General features: G+C 34.8%; 1 protein-coding gene across 1 annotated transcript in view; it reads left to right on the top strand.

Moving 5' to 3' along the window:
• LOC145259063 (general transcription factor IIH subunit 1-like) overlaps nucleotides 1–12,736 on the top strand; it is a 69,952-nt gene extending 57,216 nt beyond the window's left edge. Inside the window, exons 13-14 of the mRNA XM_080116689.1 lie at nucleotides 5,573–5,665; nucleotides 11,260–12,736. Of these exons, the coding sequence (XP_079972815.1) occupies nucleotides 5,573–5,665; nucleotides 11,260–11,343 (177 nt within the window). The 3' untranslated portion in view covers nucleotides 11,344–12,736. The remainder of the gene's footprint in view (nucleotides 1–5,572; nucleotides 5,666–11,259) is intronic.
• The last annotated feature ends 7,002 nt before the right edge of the window (nucleotides 12,737–19,738 follow it).

Here is a 19,738-nt window from a genome sequence, read left to right as displayed (position 1 = left end):
ATGTAATGTCATAAGGAAGCTTCCAGTAACACTTGAATAAATAAAAGAAAAAGTGTTAGATGACAATTTTATTTTAAAACAAAAAAAAACAAAACCATTGACACACCTCAGAAAGGTAATCAATTTGTGATGAAATAGTTATGTACGGCGATTGAATGGTTATTCCTGCACATTACAAAAAAAATAATTTCATGCCAGTCGCCTGGGTATTTTGAGACTAAAAATTCTCATGAGAAGCTATGTGTATTTGACAAGTCTAGGACAAAGGTATTGAAAATATGCTCCTTTAAAGTTAGAACTTATGTCCAGAACTGACTTTAGTTTTGGTTTAGGATTCACATAGATTTTGCTGGTCTATTAAATGATTTCTATTACCTAATTGTGGTAGACAGTTTCTCAAAATGACCAGAAATATTAAAATCTAAAAAATTAATCATGGAACTTACAGGAGTTGCTTGCCCAGTTTGATTGCATTGTATCAGACTACGGAACACAATTAACATCTAGTAAATAGAAAATAAAAAATATTCTGTCAAACATCTATAGTAGAGCAGATCACGATTGCACTATACCATATTGAGAACCAATAGTCAGGTAGAACGGCTCATAGAATACCTAATAAAGTAAGGAGCAATAATCAACCTGGAGCAGTTCCCGACACAGCACTGGATAGACAGATGTCCTGACTCAGATGAAATCTGCAAAGCAGTGCTGATGTTACAGGATGGCAAATCAGCTGGGTCTGACGGAATATACCCTGAGATCATCAAGCAAGGAGGACAAAAACTACTTAGCACTCTCTGCACAATCATACAGAGTGCCTGGACCACTGCAACTGTCCCTCAAGATTGGAAAGATGCACAGCTAGTGACCATAATCAAAAAGAGAGATCGCAGGCTGTGCGGTAACTACAGGGATATATCACTGCTCTCAGTCCCTGGGAAAGTGTTCGCTCGTGTTCTCCTGAACCGGCTTATAGCGCACGCTGAAACCTTGCTACTTGAGGCACAATGTGGATTCCGTGCAAACAGAGGCACAGCGGATATGATCTTCTCACTGAAACAGATCCAGGAAAGTGTGTGGAGCAAAATATGGGGCTGTACATGATCTTTGTGGATTTTACGAAGGCTTTTGACACAGTGGATCGAAGCACTCTTTGGGAAGTCTTGCTGAAGCTTGGCTTTCCTGCACACTTCACCAGCCTTGTCAGAGTCCTTCATTCAGGCATGAAAGCCACAGTTAAGCTGAAGGGCGAGCTCTCCGATTCGTTCAACGTGCAGAATGGTGTCAGACAGAGCTGCATCCTCGCTCTAACCCTCTTCTCACTCTACCTGTCAGTTGTGCTTCGGCATGTCTTTAGAAATTGTGATAAGGGTGTTTTTATACGCTCTAGGCCGGGAGCAGACCTTTTCAATGTCAGTGCATACAAATCCGCAAATAGAACAACAAAGATACTCGTACGGGAGCTTATGTTTGCTGATGACACCGCATTTGTAGTGCATAATCACGAGGATGCTCAGAACATAATAACTCGCTTCGCAGGATCAGCCAAGGCCTTCGGATTGAAGATTAACATCAAGAAAACCGAAATGATGTACCAACAATCCGCTGGATCATCAGCAACAAGCCAGCCAATTAAGATTCAAGACCAGGAGCTTTACAATGTCAGCAAATTCAAATACCTAGGGACCACCGTCATGAACAACAACAAAATGGACGAGGAGATTTCTACAAGAATGGCTAACGCCTCCATATTCTATGGAAAACTCAAACAGAAGGTCTGGCAAAATAAAGACCCGACTTTCAGAACTAAATGCTTGGTGTATCGCGCCATCGTCCTCTCCTCATTCTTATACGGTGTAGAAACTTGGCCAGTGTACAAACTGGTAGCCCGCAAGCTCAACACCTATATGATGAGACACCTCCGGCAGATTTTAAATGTCAAGTGGTATGACTTTGTCAGCAACAGGGAGATCCTATCACAAGCCAACCTCCCAAGCATGTATGACCTGCTCATCCGGAAAAACCTGAGATGGGCCGGGCACGTAAACAGAATGGAGAACTCCCGACTACCAAAACAGATACTGTTTTCACAACTGGAAGATGGGGTACGAGGCATAGGCAGACCTAAGCTCAGGTTTCGTGACACCGTCAAACGAAATCTAAAGGACAGGTTGATTCCCACTGAAAGCTGGCAGACTCTCAGTCACGATCGTGACAAGTGGAGAATGATGGTTCACAGGAAGTCGTCTTCGGACATGAAGGACAGCACATGATGATGATGAAATAGAAAATAAAAAATATTCTGTCAAACATCTGTAGTAATGCATATCACGATTGCACTATACCATATTGAGAACCAATAGTCAGGTAGAACGGCTCATAGAATACTTAATAAAGTAAGGAGTACACCTACCAAAAAGGTCATGCAAGAACTTTTGTGGGTATGTGGTATAATCTCAAGTAACAATATTCCGTCTTCCATAACTCCAGCAGAAACAATGTTTGCAAGGTGTATTAAAACAATGTTTGATGGACTTATTACCAATCGATACAAAACCAGAACATTATATTTAGAGAAGCCTAGGGCAAAGGACAGACAGTTTTTCTGCAACATACTATTTTGTACTTTTGTAAATACACCACATTATTTATCCTTCAACGTCATAATAAAAATGATTACCAAATCTTCACTCATTTCCTCATCTTATTCCTTTATGTTGGTATTGTGTATAATCCTACAGTACGTAACATTTATTGTACTAGTATTATAAATCAAAGTTCCTGATATGACAAACTGACTTTTTGTTGCCATTTTTGTTTTTCGTTCCAAATGTTGGATATTAGGACCCTATGTCTGTAGTTAGAGATTTTGTGAGTGCTACATTAATCATATGTAGGGACAGCCTGGTGGCAAACAGATGTGATCCCTTTTGCATAAATTTAGAGGGTCAGCTCCCTAGACAGGGCTCTACATTGCGAGTGAAACAGTCGCATTTGCAAGTGATTTTTCAAAGTGGCGACTAGAAATAATGAAATGCTTATCTTTTGGCGATTGCATTTCTTTCTTTTTTTTTTTTTTTTTTTCTTTTTTTTACAGTGGTCACCGCTTATCAAGGCCCGGAAGCGACTCAGGGATAAGGGTTATTGAAAGTACATTACGTTAGTGTGGAGATTTGATGAAATGTTTACTTAAGGGGGCGGTTCATTAGGAATTTGTTAACGTTGGACTTGAAGACATCCAAGTTGTAGTCAGGTGGGAAGCAGGCAGACAGAACAGAGTTCCACAGGCATGCAGTTCTAAGAAAGAAGCTTTGTTCATGGAATCCACGTTTTGATTTAGAGAAGCTTTGTTCATGGAATCCACGTTTTGATTGATTTTCGTTGACAATCTTCCAAACCTTACTACTGAGTGAAAAATACCTTTTCAACTTTTATTTTAATATTTAATAAAACAAATTAAGTTAAATTATTTAAACAAAAGTTTAATAGAACAATATACTCTTTTTTAACGAAGGCTGTTTAAAAAAATATATCTGAAGAAATTAGAATGTTTATACCTTCAAGTATCAACATAAAATTTGTTTTATATTTAGAATTACACTTATTAAAAAAACACATAAAAATCTTTATAATGTACATACTCGTCACAGAATGAAGATTTCATATTCTAAAAATCATGTAGGTTTGGCTAGTAACTTTACTATTTGGCTAGTAAATGAAAATATTTAGTTGTTAAATGTCAACTAAAGATAAATTTGTCCATAGACCCCTGCTGGAGAAAACCTGGTAGAAGCAGGTGTTGGTGACACATAAGAAATGATCACATATTCGAGGATTGGAACAGTTGGAGAAGCTGAGAGGCAAGACGTGGCCACACAATGTAGGGATCTAAGTCCATCTCATCAAGATTGTCCAATCATGGACCATTTTTGAACTAAGTAAGAAAATTAAGTAAGAATTGTAGCATTTTTATAAGGAGTTAATCTTGGTCTCTCCCTTTGTGAACATACTTCTTTCTCCAATAAAACCTTTGAAACTGCCAACATGTCTCCTAGTATTTTCATACACAAGTTATTCGCTTGAGTTAAACATCCACTAGGCTATGCAAAAATACAGATCAACGGTAATACATATGGGAAGAATGAAGACCAGATCATATATCAACTTTTATTTAATTGAATTGTTTCTTGACTGCTCACTAGCAATAAACTACAGGTGCACAAGTATGTTGCACACGTGTGTGTGTGAAATGACTGTTTCCCAGATACTTTCCTTTGTTAAATGTTAGTTTATTTTAATGATTTTTAAAGCCTTACTCTAAGATTTATTGTCTTTTAAATTTTCTAAATGAAAAACAATGTTGTTAGCTGATTCATTGCAATCATGTATTACTGTGGGAACACGTGCACTCACTCTCACTTGACAACTGGCCCTGTCGGTGGGGCATTAGAATACGCCGACTGCCTCCCTGCAGAGGGTAAAAGTCCTTCAAAGGGGGTCCTGGATATGACCTTAAACTATATCCAGTGGTGAGGCCCCAGCTTGTGGGCTTTGGGGAGTGTGGAGCTACCCTTTAATTACCATTGCTCTCAGGTCCACTCTGACCCGGAGTGGTAGTACCTGTTACGGTTCCAACTATGGGTTAAATAGAAACCGACGTGAAAACAACAAATATATTCTATTAAAAAAAATTTTCTTCAAAATCTTTGAATTCGGCATTAAATAACCCGAAAAGGGTTGATATGCCATAAAACAAAAACAACCAACCAACCACTTGACAACTGTCAACCCTGATGCTCTTTCCGTGGTTTCTTTCTATTTCATCTTATCTTCTTACCGCCATGTCATCTTTCACATTGACAGCGACTGAGGGGGCACACCACCAGTTCACAAATAAAAAAAATAGATAAATAAAACACTGGAGAAAAAGAAGAAAGCAGTTGGTGTCAACTCCTCTCGATTTGCTCCAAGCCACAACCTGCGTTCAACTATGTCAAACTTGCAACTGTCGTCAACTGTTGCAAACTGCTGCAAAACTCATTACCACTCCTGAAACTGACCATAAACTCTAAACATATTGACCGCTATTGTCTAGTCTTTTTGTTTGTTACTCCTGTACCTTGATTAACAATACTATTTCAAATGCCTTTTATGTACCTCGGTGAACAACTTACTATACATTTGTTCTGCTGATAAACTTATTCCTTTTTTTGTTTCTTCCTAACACTGGGGGGAGGGCGATAGTATCACAATAAATCATTTAAAGGCGATAGTTTAATTCAATGAAGATTTATATATTTTCATTGTTTTTTTCTTTCTTCCATGTACAAATATAATTCAGGAACTTTTGCCAAGGTTTTTTTCACTAAATTTCTATTTCAACCTTGCAATGTACATGATATTAGATACAACCCGAGATTGACATTCTTATGCAGTGTCATGATTGGCCAGTGAACTATGTATGTGCTTTAACTGAAAATTATTATTTATTTTCTTATTTTGAAAATGTTGTCTTCATAAATCTAATTTCACTTTAAACAATGTTTTTGCTTTTTTTTTATTTCAAAAGGTTGTGAAAATGAAAAATACCCTGGAAAGGTTCCACATCAATAAACTGAATTCCTTCAAAGAACAACTTCTTAGCCAACATTATTCAGTGAATGTGAGTAGACTATTATTTCTATTATTATTGGGGTTCTTGTCCACAATTCTCCCTATATTAAAAACACAAAAATGTGTTCATGACGAAATGAAAATATCATATTACAAAAATTATGTAAATTGGTTAGCTTTATTTTGAAATAAAATCTCAAATTTTATGAGCATCTGAGGAGTGATTATCTCATCTGCCATTTTAAAATATGTCAAGAAATAAATGGAGACAACTCAACAATAATTCATACTTACTAGATTGTTGTAATGCCTATGATTTTCCATTAATTGCTGTAAATGATTTTTTTTTTTTTTATAAAAAATTAAACTACTTGATTAATTTACATAATTTTTTGAGTATATTTTCTTTTCATCACAATATATTTATCATACAGATTTTTGTTTTTTAATATAGAGAAGATTCCGGACAAGAACCAATTATTATTATTATTGGTACTTGTACAGTTTAATCAAGACATTAAAAAATGAAAATATCGAAAAAAGTTTAAATTGTACGTATCCGTTATGGAATGAAGTTCTTCGAAAATAAATTTCACTTAATTTCATCAAGGAGTTTGTTTTACAGTGAAAAAACAATTTATGATACCGAGCAAAAGGTTCGATTTTTAGGAAGAAAAGCTAGTATTAAAGACTAGCGGGGGTATCCGGCGTTGCCCAGGTGTTTGGAGGTGTTTGTTGGTGTGTGTGTGTGTGGGGGGGGGGGTTAGGTTAGATTAAAACAACCCTGTTAAAAAAAAAAAACGTTGGCCGGTTGTTTGGAGGTGTAAAAGAAAAAAAATAGTTTTAGTAGAAAGGTAGGCTTGAACCCCTGAACTTTTGACGCGGAGGTGGAAAGGAAATGGAAAAAAAAAAACCCTGCAACCTAACCATCTTGAGCACGGGAACAGATGAATTGATAAGTGTGTTATGTTGACGTTTATAAACCGAAATTAGCAGGTGTGGCAATGTCAAGTTGCGTGATGTTTGACCTAGTTTTGCGCTGGAAGCCAGTTTCTATTTTCCCCGCTACGCGGCGATCAAAAAATATCTCGAAAATAGCTTGTAAAAGTCGGGTAAATTAAAGCGAAGTAAAAAAAAGAAAAAAAAAAAAAAAAAAAAAACTAACGTAAGGCAAACGAACGATGTTAAATGTAAAAATCGAAAAAAGATAACAAAAAAATGAACGTTAAAACTTCTGAAAAATAAAAAAACAAAAAACAAAAAAAAACATGTGAAAAATGGCTTAAATAAGCCTATTTCGATATTAAAATTAAAAAAATCAGTGGGTACCTGGGTGTTTTGGGGTGTGATGTCGGGGGTGAGGGTGTTAATGAAAACCTAAGAATAAGTGAAGTAAAAAAGAAAACAAACAGAAAAACGAACGTTACGTGAAAATTGGCTTAAATAACACTGATTCAATATTTTAAAAAATCGAAAAAAAAAAAAAAAGACATCTCACACCATGATTTGAACCCAAAACGTTTAGATAATGACCCAACGCGCTAACCAACTGAGCTAACGTACATGAAATTTAGTCAGTTTTTCAACTATTTAAACTAAATTAGGTCATGACGTCATCTGACGCATGCGTAGAACCGGTTGTCATGAGAGGACGGTTTTTGTTAACTCGCCCCCCCCCTCCCTCCCTCCGTAGAAAATTGTCGATTTTGGGGTGAAAAAATTAACGTTTTTGGCCAACTTTTCAATATTTTTCAGGCAAAGGATGGAACTTCAATATGATACTGAGTTTGTGAATTTTTGTTCTGTCTGTCGAAAGTTTTTAGCGGACACACAAACACACATACATACATACACACATTTTCGCTTTTATATTTATAGATGGGGAGGGAGTGTCAGCGCTTTAGCTGGAGTTACCTCTCTGTGACGCTTCTAAACTCCAAACAAAATTTAAGAACAAATCCAAGATGTTTGCCTTCAACGCGCTCTCATAAAAACATGTTTTTCCGCAGTAAAAAAAAAATACTCGATCAAATTAAGTGAAATTTTTTTTTGGGAGATCTTCAGTTCAAAATGGATACGTACAATATAACCTTTTTTCGATATTTTCATTTTTTTAATGTCTTGATTAAACTGTACAAGTACCTTATTATTATTACCTTTTGACGTGCACAAATTGCATAATACAAAACAATTAGTGATAATGTTGTTGTGTACTTTTTTTGTCCGATTCCGGTCTTTTTCACTTGTTCCTTTTCATACATTTTTTTGGTACTTGTGCATCCTTTGAACCAAACATAACTCTGTGTTCGTCCAGCTTTCTCTGGAGCATGGCGTCAACAGCGAGATTATGCCGAGCATCGCCGATGAAATCATAACAACACTATGTAGAAGAAAATAAGAAAAATTTTCTATGTAGAAACATCAACAGAAAAAATACAAAAACCTACCGTAATTTTTTTTTTTTTTATAAAATAATTTTTAAGATTTTTTTTTTTTTTTTTTTTTTCAAATAATTTTTAAGCAAATTTTTTTTGTGTTTAATAAATAACAATAAAATAAAAGTGGATGAAGATAGGTGCCCAGAATAATGGAACAGAAATGTCATAGATCAAAATGTCACTAAATTGATCAAGTAGTTTTAAAAATATTTTAAAGCAATTAATTGGAATTTGTCGGCATTATAACATAAATCTAGTAATGATGAATTATTGTTGAGTTATCTCCTTTTGATTCTTAAAATTTTTTTCATAATGACATGCGTAACGGTTACTCTTCGCATGCACATAAAATTTGATTTTCTTAGTTGAAACTAAAATTATTTGATCAATTTACATAATTCCATAACAGATATGTACATCAAAGATTTTTTCTTGTATGTTTGCTCTTTTATTCAGGTGGAATTCTGAATGAGAACCGTTTTTTCTTTTTGTTTATTTTTCCTTTGTTTATTTTTCCTTTGTTTATTTTTCCTTCGTTTATTTTTCCTTCGTTTATTTTTCCTTTGTTTTTATTTTTTATTTATTTTTCTTTGGTTTTTTTCTCCTTGGTTTTTTTTCTTTGTATTTTTTCTTTTTTTTTTTTCTTTCTTTATCTTTTTACTTTTGTTTTTTTCCTTTTTCCTTTTGTTTTTTTTTTTCCTTTTTTCTTTGTTTTTCTTTTTTTGTTGATTAAGCTAAGATTTCTAAAGTAAACAATTCTGACTTTACCTATGTTAAAATGATTTTTTTAAATTAAATTGTCATCTTGTCGACTAAAACGGTGCAATCTTAAATGATATTAAGTAATCTTCATTTCATGAATTTGAAAAATATTTGGTGCTTATTTTCGAATTTAACTTTCTTTTTTTTTTTTTTTAAAGAATTAAATTGCAGAAAAATCTTTACTACATATAATGATGTCATATTCAAAAAATCACGCAGGTTCATCAGGTACATTTTTTTTTTTTTTCCTACTATAGAAAATCTTTTTTTAATGGTTTTTAGCGATTTTAATAGAAAATGGAAACCATTATAAGGCTGATCTTGATAGTCCAAATAGTTTTCCCCCAATTTATCAAACACTAGCCTGGGTGCCCAGCATTGCTCGGGTGTTTGGAGGTATGTGTTGAGCAAAAAAAAAAAAAGTGGCAGTAGGCAGGCAGGCTCGAACCCGTACCGTGAAGGAGGAAAAGAACGTGAAAAAAAAGTGACGTCTTGCTGTTGCACCCATCGCCAAACCGGAAGTGACAAATGTTTAAATTAAGGCTAATCAATCAAAAAGAGGGGATGACTTTCGAAAATATCAGCAAAAGAACTGACCCCCTCTCTGTAAAAAAGTGCCCAGTTGAAGATGAAGGAATTAATGTTTTTAGCCAATTTTTCAATATTTGTTGTCCGAAGGGGCGAGCTTCAAACCCGATAACAATCTTGTGAAAATCTATCGCCTTTATTGAAAGTTTTTGCAAAACATACATACATACGTACATACATACATAAATTTAAATAGATTTATATAATAAACTAGCGGGGGATATCCGACGTTGCCCAGGTGTTTGGAGGTGTGTGTGGTTTTGGGTAAATCAAAACAAAAGAATAATAAAAAATAATAAAAAAAATCGTTGCCCGGGTGCTTGTGTCCCAGGTGGGTGGGTAAAATAAGAAAAAAAGTTTTGATAGGTAAGTATGGAGGATCAAACCTGAAGTCTTGAGGCAAAGTTGGAAATTAAAATGTGAAAAAAAAAAATGTGCGGCGTTAATCACTGGGCCACCAAGAAATAGTAACGGAAACATGTTTGAATTTATTTAAGTATGAAGAATTGGCAGGTGCCCGTACTTAATGACTTAATGAGGTCAACTTTCACTGCAAGGCAGTATTTTATTTACTGCGGGACAGCTTTTTTATTTTTTTTTTGCTTCCCCAAGATGTTGGTGGTGGTGGGGGGACCAGCTCCCCATACAAAGGAGATTGTCCAAATTGAATAGCAATTGTCTGATATAAAGAGAAACTCCATATTGATCAAAGCTGATTGCTTTCGGACGTTCCCGGTGATCGCATTGGGAACGATGTCTTAAGCTTCGTTTCACTTTTATTATACGAAAAAGCCCAATCTATACACAGCGATCGAAAAATGTGATATATTTAGCTTTTCAAACTCGGGCAAATTAAATAGACAGGCGACCCCTGTTGTTAACTCATAGGTATTATGATTTAGACGTGATATAAAAAGTTTTAAGGAGTGAGCTGACTGATCGCTTCTCGGAAAAAAGCCTTTCTTGGACATACACGAAAAGCAAACATACATACACACACACATTTTCGCTTTTATATATATATAGATGACAGATCAAAACATATCTTACTTCGTCATAAAATTTGATTTTCTTAGTGAACAAAAAAAACTACTTGATGAATTTTGGAATATGATATCTTCGTTCTGTGACGGGTATGTACATCATAATTTTTTTTTTATATTGTTCTGTATTTTTGTTTTGGAAAAAAGGTTTAATTCTAAATAAGCACCAAATATTTTATTGCCGGTAAGAAAAAAGAAAATTGTTTTAAAAAATAGCATTGCTATAGATTTGAATCAATAAGGCATTTTAATTTATATAAAAAAAAACAATTTAGCCAACAATGATAATTATTTTTATGCAAGAAGTGATATTATTGACTTTGCCAAACATTATTGCAAAAGTAATATTATGCAAATTGATGTAAACATCACTGGAATTTACATGCGATCCTACGCGTAGTTGTATATTTGTAGAGTCAGTTAGGGATTTTTATCCTCAGGCTCCCAAAATCAACAGATTAGACCGTTCCTGTAATTATCTGCTCCCTGTTGATTTTGCAGTCTGAGTTTAGTTCTGTGCAGTCCTAGGAGATCCATCCTCCTAGGACTTGCCTTCTTTCTTTGAGAAGGGGTTAGGTTATTGCTAATTGCTTAAGGTGTCCTTATCGGGGAATACCAACGGGGCTGTCCAGGCACTTTTTGCAGGTCAGAGTGTCCCTCCTCGGGTTGGGGGTGGGCTGACTTCTCAATCCTACTTCTCGACCCTGATGTCTAAGTTTTTGCAGTGGGAGAGAACTAAAAGCCTTTAAACGTCTTTCTTTCCTTTTTTTTTAATTATTAATTTTGTTTGTTTTCTTTTATTTCATCTTTAGCTCATTGGACACATGGAAGAAATGTTGAATGCTGCATACAACAAGTTTGATGTCTGGCAGGCGAAACGTCAAATCAAGAGATGAGCATTCCTCCTCTCCTTCTTTGAATCCATATCCCTTGGTGTCACTTGAGCACTAATGTGTGTGTCTCTCTCTTTCTCCTCTCTGAAACATATGGAGACCACAGACAAACAAACAAACTAACCATTCCTCCTCCAAATAATTGTTGCCAGATCCTGCCACCATGTTTGTGATGTAAGAAGAGATGGGAAATTCTTGTCGCCGCCATTGCAAGAATTAATTTCAGAGTTTCTCTTTAAGGATTCATTCTGGAATGGACATCTTTCTTCTCTTCACAATTTTTTTTTTTTTACTTTTCGTTTTTCTTTTTACTTTTTTCTTTACATTTTTTTTTTTTTTTTTTTTTTTTTTTGACTCCAGTTCAGCTTTGGAACTTTGAAAAAGTTTCACTGCAAAATACTAGATTAAACAAACATTCTACAGTTACATTGACCATTATTATATTTTTATTTTGTTTCACTCGTTTGGAATTTTCATTTTCAGTGGTTGTTCACTGGCAATCACAACTGATGTTCTAGATTCTGACTGAAAAGTCTCTCCAGATTTCCAGCGCTTTCTCTTTCAGTAATCATTGCAAATCCATTTATGTCATCGCAACAGCTGTTTACCATTGATTTCTCACTGATAATGATCGTTGGCTTTCTCTGGAACTTGAATGGCAATAGGTCTCAAGATTCTAGTACTGTTTTCACCATTCCAATAAAGGTGTGGTTGGTGCTCTCCCTCGCTCTTCAGCCTTCACAATAGTTTTGGATGGTACCAGCTATTTTAGGGGGTGGGGCCAGATTATAGGATTTCTGGCACTTTCCTTGGATTCATATATGTTATCATTCTAAGGTAAGCTTTCAAGACCTCTCTGTTCTTCAACTTCATTTCATAAAATCTTGTTTTTGTTCAGAATTCTCCTTTATATTAAAAAACAAAGCTAAAGACAAATCTGTATGGTGTACCCGTTACAAAATGAAAATATCATATTCCAGAAATTACGTAAATTGATCAAGTCGTTTCATTTTTAAACAAGAAAATCAAATTTTATGAGCATCCGAGAAGCAACTGTTTCGTCCACCATTTTTAAAAAAATATGTCAAGAAACAAATGGAGATAACTCAACAATAAGTCATACTAGATTATGTTGTAATACCTATGAATTCCCTTTAATCACTTAAGATAATTTTTGTTATAAAAATAAAACCACTTGATCAATTTACGTGATTTCTGGAATATGATATTTTTGTTTTATTACAGGTACATACATCATACAGATTTTTCTTCATTTTTGTTTTTAAATATAGGAAAAATTTTGAACAATATCCAACATTTCTTAAATGAACAAAATATCTTCAGTTACGTTAACACCTGTAAGTTCTAAAAATTGTGAAATAAAATGTTAACATTATTATAATGTCCTCATGATTTTTGCTTGTATAAATGGTCAAAAATGTTATTTCAAATACATATTAATATATACATATATATATATATATATGTATGTATTGACTTATTGACAAAATAATTTTCCAGTGAAGGACTTTTATATATATATATGTATATGTATGTATATAATGAATCCTAGAGCAAACAGCGAGTATTAATTTAAAATCCCCGTAATGGATGCAGAAAACTTGTTAAATTTCCATATTCGGATTAATGTCAAACAAAAATAAAATGCAAAACCAATTTCAATTATAACCGAAAATGAAAGTATAGATATATCGTTTAAGTAATATTCATGTAAATACAAAACTACATAATAAAGTTGTGTATCGAAAACAGTAATTAGATAGATTATTTTAAATAATTACTTTTATGATGCACTTTCAGAATCTGCCTTTAGTTTAAAAATGCTTTTTCCATTATTTTAGAAATATTGAAATTATTTTTATTCTTATATATATATATGTGTGTGTGTGTTTATAATGTATTAATACACATACTGTGCTCCATATGGCAATTAATGTGAAATCGGTGGTTGCTATGATTGAGAGTTAAATCTTCAAAGTAAACAAAATCAGAAAAATGAACGTTACACATTGTTACCCTCATTAGCAACTAAACTCCAAATAAAAAGATCATTAAAAAATTATCTTCCAATGTTTTAATTGATAATTTCGGTTATCTTATTTTGTGGCATCGCAACCCCTTTTGGGGATTATTTAATGCTGAAACACTTTCAGAAATTATTCATCAAATACAAGTTTAAATTTTTACACTTATAAAGACATTGCGTTTGAATGACGTCAGATGCATGTTGTGCTGAAGACCAGGGTTGTAGCCAAAAGGTTTAAGATCCGACTTACAAATCCTAAAATTTCAAGTTTGTTGATTCTTTAGAGATTACAAAATCCGACTCCTTTTTGATGAGTCCGACTCTGACTCCTTTTAAAACCTCCGATTCCATAACCGTAATTGGTCTGATCAATTTAACCAGTTTTATTGGTTGGCACTTTTATCCAACAATAGCACCAAACTAGTTAAAATTGTTAACCAGTATATATATTCTTAAAAATATAATAAATTGATTTATTTTTATTACATGTGTTTGTTTCGTAGATGTCTTAAGTTTCTCCAGCCCAGTTAAATTTTTCTTTTAAATTTCTGCTTATTTTCTCTCTCTTTATTCCATGTTTTTTCTTGTGCGATTCATGATTCTAGAAATAAATACACAGCTGCAAATGAACTTTTTGAATTATTAATTATTTCGTTGGACCATCTGTAAAAAATTAAACATCCAGTGGGAACATCAACCTGAAAGAACAGTTGGAAATGATTTATATACCATACATTACAACCACGTAATCCCTACAGCCACCTACCTTGAAAATGCTGCTGTGAAACCTGACATTGACATAGTTATATGGAATAAGTCAGAGAGAGTGGCAACCTTCGTTGAAGTGAGTGTCCCTAATGATGGAGGTCTGAACAGAGCTGAAAGAGAGAAACAGACCAAATATCAAGGTCTCATGTATGATATGAAAAGAAACTGGAATCTTAGGGAGATATCAATCATACCAGTTATTATAGGTGCCACGGGGCTTATGAAGAAGAACCTGAAGTCCTACCTAACTAATATTCCTGGTGAACCAAATGCCAAAAGAAATCCAGAAAATTGCACTTAAAGGAACAGCAAGGATACTAAAAAGAGCTCTCGGTTGGTTTCAATAAAAGCAGGGGAATGTTGGCAGCTGGTTACAATCTTCAAAAAAAAAAAACCAAAAAGACATACACAATGTAATTTCTTTCACTCAATTTAGCTTAAATGATAAAATATTACATAGTGATTGTTGGAGTCCTTATAGTTTCTGATTCTGCAACCCTGGTTTTCAGCAAGATGGGAGCTGCTATGTTGCTTCAGAATGTGTTAAAATTCAATGGTAACAACTCAATTCGACTACCAAGATTGTTTGTATTCAAAGCAATTAAAAATTTTTAATCCAATAAAAATCATAAATTTTGATTTTCTTAGTGAAAAAAAAATACTTGATCAATTTAGGTGATTTTTGGAATATGACATCTTTATTCAGTGACAGGTACATACATCATAATTATTTTTCTGCAATTTAGTTTTTTAAAATGGGTTTAATTCTAAAGAAGAACCGCCATTTCTAGCTTTAAGATTCTTAGCAAATCTTCAAGTATTAAGATATAAAAAATTTCTAAAAAACTATTTACATTCAGAAACTTTTGGGTAAATAATGTCACTAAATCTAGTATTGAGTTGATTGCAAGAAAAAAATATCTGTAAGCATTAAAAAATGCTTTTATGTTAAATACCAGCAAGGAGGCTCTACATTGCCTGGGATTGAATGAGAATGAATGTTTCATCCTCTCATATTTTGTCATCGGAATCAATGAAGTTGCCATTTTTCAATTGAATTGATTAATTGCCTGCTCTAGTTGGGGATCCACTGCGGTGCATTGGGAGGAAGCTTCACATGCTTCCCTACAGTGATTTTAGTCCACAATACATTGTAAGTTACGTTGCACTGTAGAGAACCTACTGTTGATTTTATAAAATTATTTTATATAATGACTTGAATTAAAGTTTAAAATGCAAAAGTCAAGTATCATGGTTCAATTGTGTTCTAAACAGAAATATTTATTTCGAATGTGCGTCTGTTATATCAGAGAACCTAGCATTGATTTTTATATACTGGGCTTTTCTACTTGTGCAGTAATAAAACTTCTCAAATGCACTTAGGCTGTATAAGGCATTAACTTTAATCAAAATCGCCTGTTCCTTCTTTCGGATTATTTTGATTATTGATACAAAACCTATCTAAGAACACTGCCAGGCACATAGCATACCTAGGTATGAAATTTTTAAAAAATCAGCCCAGCCATTTAGGAATTCATAGGGAACAAGCTCTCTCACACACTCAAAGTTACTTTTATATAATAAACTAGCAGGGAGACCAGACATTGCCCGGTATTGAATGATGATCAACAAATATTTCACACTCCTATATTTTTATTGTTATCGAAACCCGTGAAATTGCCCGGGAGGAAGCTTCACATGCCTCCATGCAATAACTTAGTCCAAAATATGTTATTCTACATTGCACTCTAGAGAACCTACTGTTTTTTATATAAACTTCTTTCCAGTTAAGAAAAAAAAAACATTAAGAAATTTACGTGCAAGGTTTGAACCTCCAGGCCACGTCATGCAAAAAAAGAAAAAACGTTATTCTACCCACAGTAGAATTTTCACAGCCTGTTCTATCATTGTTGCTAAGTGACGACATAGAAAAAATGGCTTTACTGATAATAGATAAATTAAAATAATGGTTTTGATTATTGATAATTATCGGGGGTATTCTGAGACAAAACTTAACTAAGATCACTTCTAGACTTATGCACTAAAGTTCTCTAAATTTTAAAGAAAATCTGTTCAGCCGTTTTGGAGCCTATAAGGAACGAACACACATACACACAAAGTTGCATTTATATAATTGTAGAGATTATTACATGAGAAGTCATTTTGAGTTGGTATTTTATTTTATTTTAAGCATGTAAACATGAAAAATACACAATTTTAATATATAAACATTGCTTAAAAACTAACATTGCTATCTTGTAGATGCTTCATATTGGCTATGTTAGTTTGTAAGCAATGTTTATATATTAAAATCGTGTATCTTTCGTGTTTAGATGTTTAAAATAAAATAAGGAGTCATTTCAAGTTAATATTTATGTAATAATCTACAATTAAATAAAAGGAACTTTGTGTGTGAGCCAAAGACTTTGTTCCCTATGAATTCCTAAATGTTTATATATATATATATATATATATATATATATATATATATATATATAGAGAGAGAGAGAGAGACGAATATTGGCTGAAGAGAGCTTGATAAGGATACCTTAAACGGGCCTTATTATCGGGCTTGAAACCGACGGTACCAATGATCTGTCTCAACTAACAACTTTCTGTACACAAAATATATATATATATACAGTAGAACCCCAGGATACGGTATTAAAAATTAGTAACAAAACACAGTACAGTATATAATACACGTACATAATCAAATAACATTATAAGGTAGGGCAAATACCGTAACCAGAGTCCGGACAAAACATTGTATACTACATCGTAACCTGAAAGAACTGTATCCTAGGGCTACCGTATCCTGGGATTCTACTGTATTTATGTGTATATATGTATTTAAAATATATTATATAATTTGTGTGTGTGACTCCTGGCCTCGTTGCATTGGTCATTTTGGCATCAGCAAAATGGATGAAAATGGACAGAGACTCCTCAAGCTGTGTACATTCAATGAGTTATGCATCACAAACACATTCTTCCAAACAAAGCCATGTCACAGAGTGTCTTGGCGGTAACCCCGGTCCCGTCATTGACACCAACTGGATCTTATCATTACCAGAAGAAACTCACTGAATTGTGTCCAGAATACTCACAGCTAACTCTGTGCAAACTGCAATATTGACCACATGCTAGTTACAACTAAAGCCTGTATCAAACCTAAGAGAATCCACAATGTTAAGCAAAAAGGATGATCCCTGCATAAATATTGCCTTCACCTCCTTTTCCAATGTGTGTGCGCTTTGCCGACTCACTCCAACAAATATGATGGAAAAGAGATGGAGACCATCTACAATTCTGTTATAGATACCATTGGTAAGCAGGAGAAGAATAATCCAGACTGGTTTGAAACAGGGATCACTGAACTAGAGCCAACTATTTCAGCTAAACGCGTTGTGCTGCTTGAGTGTAAAAGAGACCCTTCCAATCAGACACTCGCTGCACTCAGGAAGGACAAAAGTGACACCCAGAAGACTGCCAGACGCTGCGCCAACGAATACTGGCTGAACCTATGTAGCAGCATCCAACTTTCTGCTGACTGCGGAAACGTTCGTGGGATGTGTGCGGGGCTGAAGGTGGCCTTTGGCCCAAGTATAGTTAAGACTGCACCACTGAAGTCAGAATCAGGCAACATCATCACAAACTGCGGAAATCAAATGGAGAGATGGGCTGAATACTATCAGCAGCTATACTCACGCGAGAATATCGTCCCTAACAAGTCAATTGAAGGTATCCCATCCCTGCCAGCCATGGATGAGCTGGATAATCCCCCCTTCCTTGATGAACTCAACCCTTGCTAGCAGTAAAGCTCCAGGTGGTGATGGAATTCCACCTGAAATCATCAAGGCTGGCAAAAATACAGTTCTTCTTGATCATCTCTATCAACTTCTGCTCCAGTGCTGGGAAGACAGTTCGGTTCCGCAAGATATGCGCGATGGCAACATAACAACACTTTACAAAATAAAGGTGATCGCGGTGATTGTAATAATTGCCGCTGCATCTCTTTGCTCATGTAGTATTGAACACTCAAGTCACTTGCAGAGAGAGTTTACCCAGAGGTGCAATGCGGTTTTAGAGCAGAAAGGTCAACTGTTGACATGGTATTCTCCTTATGACAACTACAGGAGAAGTGCCGAGAGCAGAGGAAACCACTGTACCTTGCTTTCATTGATTTCACAACAAAGGCATTTGACCTAATTAGCAGAAGCAGCCTCTTCACGCTACTACAAAAATTAGGATCCCCCCCCCCAAAAAAAAACTCCTGAGAATAATAATCTCTTTTCATGAAGACATAAAGGGCTTCGTCAAATTCAATCGATCACTTTCGGAATCTTTTCCTATCGTCAGTGGTGTGAAACAGGGCTGTGATTTTGCTCCAATTCTTTTGGGAATATTTTTTTCACTTCTGCTACTATACGCTTTTAATGAAACTGAAGTTGGCATCTATATTCGCACAAGAGGAGATGAAAGCCTTTTCAACCTGGCTCGTCTACGTGCCAAAACTAAAGTCCGCATGGCCCTCATCAGGGAAATGCTGAAAGATCTTAGGCATTACATGGTAGACCTGCGTTCCAAACAAAGACGTTCTTGCCAAAGCAAATCTCCCATTGCCTTCCTCTCCCAGAGACGTCTGCGCTGGCTAGAGCATGTCGTTCGCACGCAGGATGGACGAATCCCCAAAGACATCCTGTATGGTGAGCTCTCAACCAGCAGCAGACCAACCGGTAGACCACTCCTCAGATTTAAGGATGTGTGCAAAACGGACTTAAAATCCGGCAACATCAACCCTGTTGACCTTGAATCCTACGCTGCAGACCAGGACTCCTGAAGAGTCAAAGTCGAGAAGTGTGTTCAGCTGAGCAAGGGGAGAAGAAATGAACAGTGGGAGGAGAAGAGTGACAAGTGCAAAAGGACAGTAGCAGCATCAGCAGAGCCTGACGGAGGGTATCTGTGCAGGTTAGGGAAGTGCAACAGAATCTGCCAATCTCGGATCGGTCTGCTCAGTCACAGCAACAGTTGCCACTACTAATGACAACCTTCAGGCTCGATTCTTCATTGTCTATCTAGACAGAAGGATGGCAACCAATGCGTGTGTGTATGTATGTATATATATATATATTTAAAGGAGATTAGAACAATAGTCTAAAGAGCAGAGTGTATTTTAATGTAATAGTAAAATTACTAGTTTAATTAAAATACAGGGAAAGAAAAATTTAGTAATTCGTAATTTAGATATATAATAAGCTCGATAGGTTAATATCCTAGAGCTAATTTAATATTTAGTAATGTGATTGATAATTTAAAAATCAAATTAGAATTAAATTAAAAAATCAAGGTCATATATATATATATATGTGTATATAACATGTAATATATAAAGACTGCTTAAATCTAAATAACATGGGCAATAAGAAGTTTCTACAAGTCGGCCATGTTAGTTTTTAAGCAATGCTTATATATTAAAATCATGTTTTTTGTTTAGATGCTTTAAAATAACATAAATATAACTCGAAATGATTCCTCATGTAATAATATCATCACAAGTTGGTAATCTCTTCTTCCCCAGCA

The sequence above is a fragment of the Euprymna scolopes genome, chromosome 3 (genome assembly GCF_053919585.1).
Source record: "Euprymna scolopes isolate OS-2025 chromosome 3, ASM5391958v1, whole genome shotgun sequence".
Lineage (NCBI taxonomy): Eukaryota > Metazoa > Mollusca > Cephalopoda > Sepiida > Sepiolidae > Euprymna > Euprymna scolopes.
The sequence above is the reverse complement of the archived record's forward strand: the minus strand, read 5'-3'. Positions and strand labels throughout refer to the sequence as shown.